Raw genomic sequence first — 3100 nt, forward strand, 5'->3', positions numbered from 1 at the left:
ACACACACGCTCTCACACACACAAACTCTCTCACACACACACACAAACTCTCTCACACACACACGCTCTCACACACACAAACTCTCTCACACACACACACAAACTCTCTCACACCCACACGCTCTCACACACACAAACTCTCTCACACACACACACAAACGCTCTCACACACACACAGTAATGTAATCTAACACAATGTCTTCCCCCAGGAGATTCCATTCCACCACATCTGGAGTGGTGGTCAGAGACTCCTCCACTGTACCTTCAGCCTAGAGAGAGGCAGCCTGGCCGTGTCTCAGCTCTCCTGTAAGATCTGTGTCAGACAGGTGGAAGGAGAGGGACAGATCTTCCAGCTGCACACTGACATACAGGAGGTAACAGGGGGGAAGGGTTTCACTGTAACACACTGACATACAGGAGGTAACAGGGGGAAGGGTTTCACTGTAACACACAGACAGGTGGAAGGAGAGGGACAGATCTTCCAGCTGCACACTGACATACAGGAGGTAACAGGGGGAAGGGTTTCACTGTAACACACAGACAGGTGGAAGGAGAGGGACAGATCTTCCAGCTGCACACTGACATACAGGAGGTAACAGGGGGGAAGGGTTTCACTGTAACACACAGACAGGTGGAAGGAGAGGGACAGATCTTCCAGCTGCACACTGACATACAGGAGGTACCAGGGGGGAAGGGTTTCACTGTAACACACTGACATACAGGAGGAACCAGGGGGAAGGGTTTAACTGTTACACAGAGACATACAGGAGGAACCAGGGGGAAGGGTTTAACCGTTACACAGAGACACACAGGAGGAACCAGGGGGAAGGGTTTAACCGTTACACAGAGACACACAGGAGGAACCAGGGGGAAGGGTTTAACCGTTACACAGAGACACACAGGAGGAACCAGGGGGAAGGGTTTAACCGTTACACAGAGACACACAGGAGGAACCAGGGGGAAGGGTTTCACTGTAACACAGAGACACACAGGAAGTACCAGGGGGAAGGGTTTAACTGTTACACAGAGACACACAGGAGGTACCAGGGGGAAGGGTTTAACTGTTACACAGAGACACACAGGAGGAACCAGGGGGAAGGGTTTAACCGTTACACAGAGACACACAGGAGGAAGGGTTTAACCGTTACACAGAGACACACAGGAGGAACCAGGGGGAAGGGTTTAACTGTTACACAGAGACACACAGGAGGAACCAGGGGGAAGGGTTTAACCGTTACACAGAGACACACAGGAGGAACCAGGGGGAAGGGTTTAACCGTTACACAGAGACACACAGGAGGAACCAGGGGGAAGGGTTTAACCGTTACACAGAGACACACAGGAGGAACCAGGGGGAAGGGTTTAACTGTTACACAGAGACACACAGGAGGAACCAGGGGGAAGGGTTTAACCGTTACACAGAGACACACAGGAAGTACCTGTTGCATTCAGACTGCACCATTCTAGAGTGGGGGGACACTGACCTTAGCCCAGGACTTCGCCTTGGGGACTTTTAGGAACTAGTCAGTCACTTCTTTTGAATATCGTAGTGACCGTTGGTTTCAGTTAGCCTGGGGTTAACAGAAGCTAGCCTTGGGCTAGTATTAACCCAGGGTTGAGGATAGCTCAGGGCTTTGTACATGCCAAAGCCCTGAGTCAGCTATTTCTCTCCATCCACCCATCCTGACTCTACCTCCAGACCCTCCCGCCCTGCTCCCCTATCCCCTCCGGGGGTACCTGCCTGCCCTCCTCCCAGGTGGGGCCCTATGCCTTCCGTCTGCCCACCACCATACGACAGAAGATCTGTGCCAGTCTGGATGCCCCCAGCGCCCGCGGCTGTGACTGGAGACTGCTGGCTCACAGCCTGGACTTCGACAGGTGAGAGAGAAAATGTGTGTTTATAATTACCTGTGTTAAGTAGATCAGAAATGTTATACTTCCCTGTTTGTTATTCTGTTCATATGTGCTGCTGTTAACTCTCTCTTCCTCTCTCTCTCTTCCTCGCTCTCTCCCTCTCTCTTCTCTCTCTCTCCCTCTCTCTTCCTCTCTCTCTCCCTCTCTTCCTCTCTCTTCCTCTCTCTTCCTCGCTCTCTCCTCTCTCTCTCTCTCTCTCTCTCTCTCTCTCTCTCTCTCTCTCTCTCTCTCGCTCTCTCTTCCCCTCTCTCTCTCTCTCTCTCTCTCTCTCTCTCTCTCTCTCTCTCTCTCTCTCTTCCTCGCTCTCTCTTCCTCTCTCTCTCTCTCTCTCTCTCTTCTTCTCTCTCTCTCTCTCTCTCTCTCTCTCTCTCTCTCTCTCTCTCTCTCTCTCTCTCTCTCTCTCTCTCATTCTCTCTCTCTCTCTCTCTCTCTCTCTCTCTCTCTCTCTCTCTCTCTCTCTCTCTCTCTCTCTCTCTCCTTCCTCTCTCTCTCGTCCTCTCTCTCTCTTCCTCTCTCTCTCTCTTCTCTCTCTCTCTCTCTTCTCTCTCTCGTCCTCTCTCTCTCCTCTTCCTCTTCCTCTCTCTCTCTCTCTCTCTCTCTCTCTCTCTCTCTCTCTCTCTCTCTCTCTCTCTCTCTCTCTCTTCTCTCTCTCTCTCTCTCTCTCTCTCTCTCTCTCTCTCTCTCTCTCTCTCTCTCTCTCTCTCTCTCTCTTCCTCTCTCTCTCGTCCTCTCTCTCTCTTCCTCTCTCTCTTCCTCTCTCTCGTCCTCTCTCTCTTCCTCGCTCTCTCTTCCTCTCTCTCTCATCCCTCTCTCTCTGTCTCATCCCTCTCTCATCCCTCTCTCTCTCTCTCTCATCTCCCCCTCTCCCCCTTCTTCTCTGTCTCTCTCCTCCCCTCCCCTCCCCTCCCTCCCTCTCCATCTCTCTCTCTCTCTTCCTCCTCCCTTAAATCCCTCAGGTATCTAAACTACTTTGCAACAAAGCCCAGCCCCACAGCTGTTCTGTTGGACCTATGGGAGGCCTGTCACCAAGGTGACGCGGACCTGGTGTCCCTGGCGACAGCTCTCGAGGAGATGGGCAAAAGTGAGGTGATGGTTGTCATGACGACCGACGGGGACTGCTGATTAGTCAAGGGAGGGGGGAGGGGGGGTAGAGCGAGAAAAAAATAAGTAGGGAAAGAATCTAGAA

At 52.2% G+C, this 3100-nt stretch overlaps 1 protein-coding gene across 1 annotated transcript in view; it reads left to right on the top strand.

Moving 5' to 3' along the window:
- The window catches only part of LOC127911317 (netrin receptor UNC5B-b-like), a 386624-nt gene extending 383524 nt beyond the window's left edge, over positions 1-3100 (top strand). The window contains 3 exon segments of the mRNA XM_052477532.1: positions 210-374; positions 1700-1878; positions 2871-3100. Of these exon segments, the coding sequence (XP_052333492.1) occupies positions 210-374; positions 1700-1878; positions 2871-3036 (510 nt within the window). The 3' untranslated portion in view covers positions 3037-3100.

Source organism: Oncorhynchus keta, chromosome 24, assembly GCF_023373465.1.
Source record: "Oncorhynchus keta strain PuntledgeMale-10-30-2019 chromosome 24, Oket_V2, whole genome shotgun sequence".
Taxonomy (NCBI): Eukaryota; Metazoa; Chordata; class Actinopteri; order Salmoniformes; family Salmonidae; genus Oncorhynchus; species Oncorhynchus keta.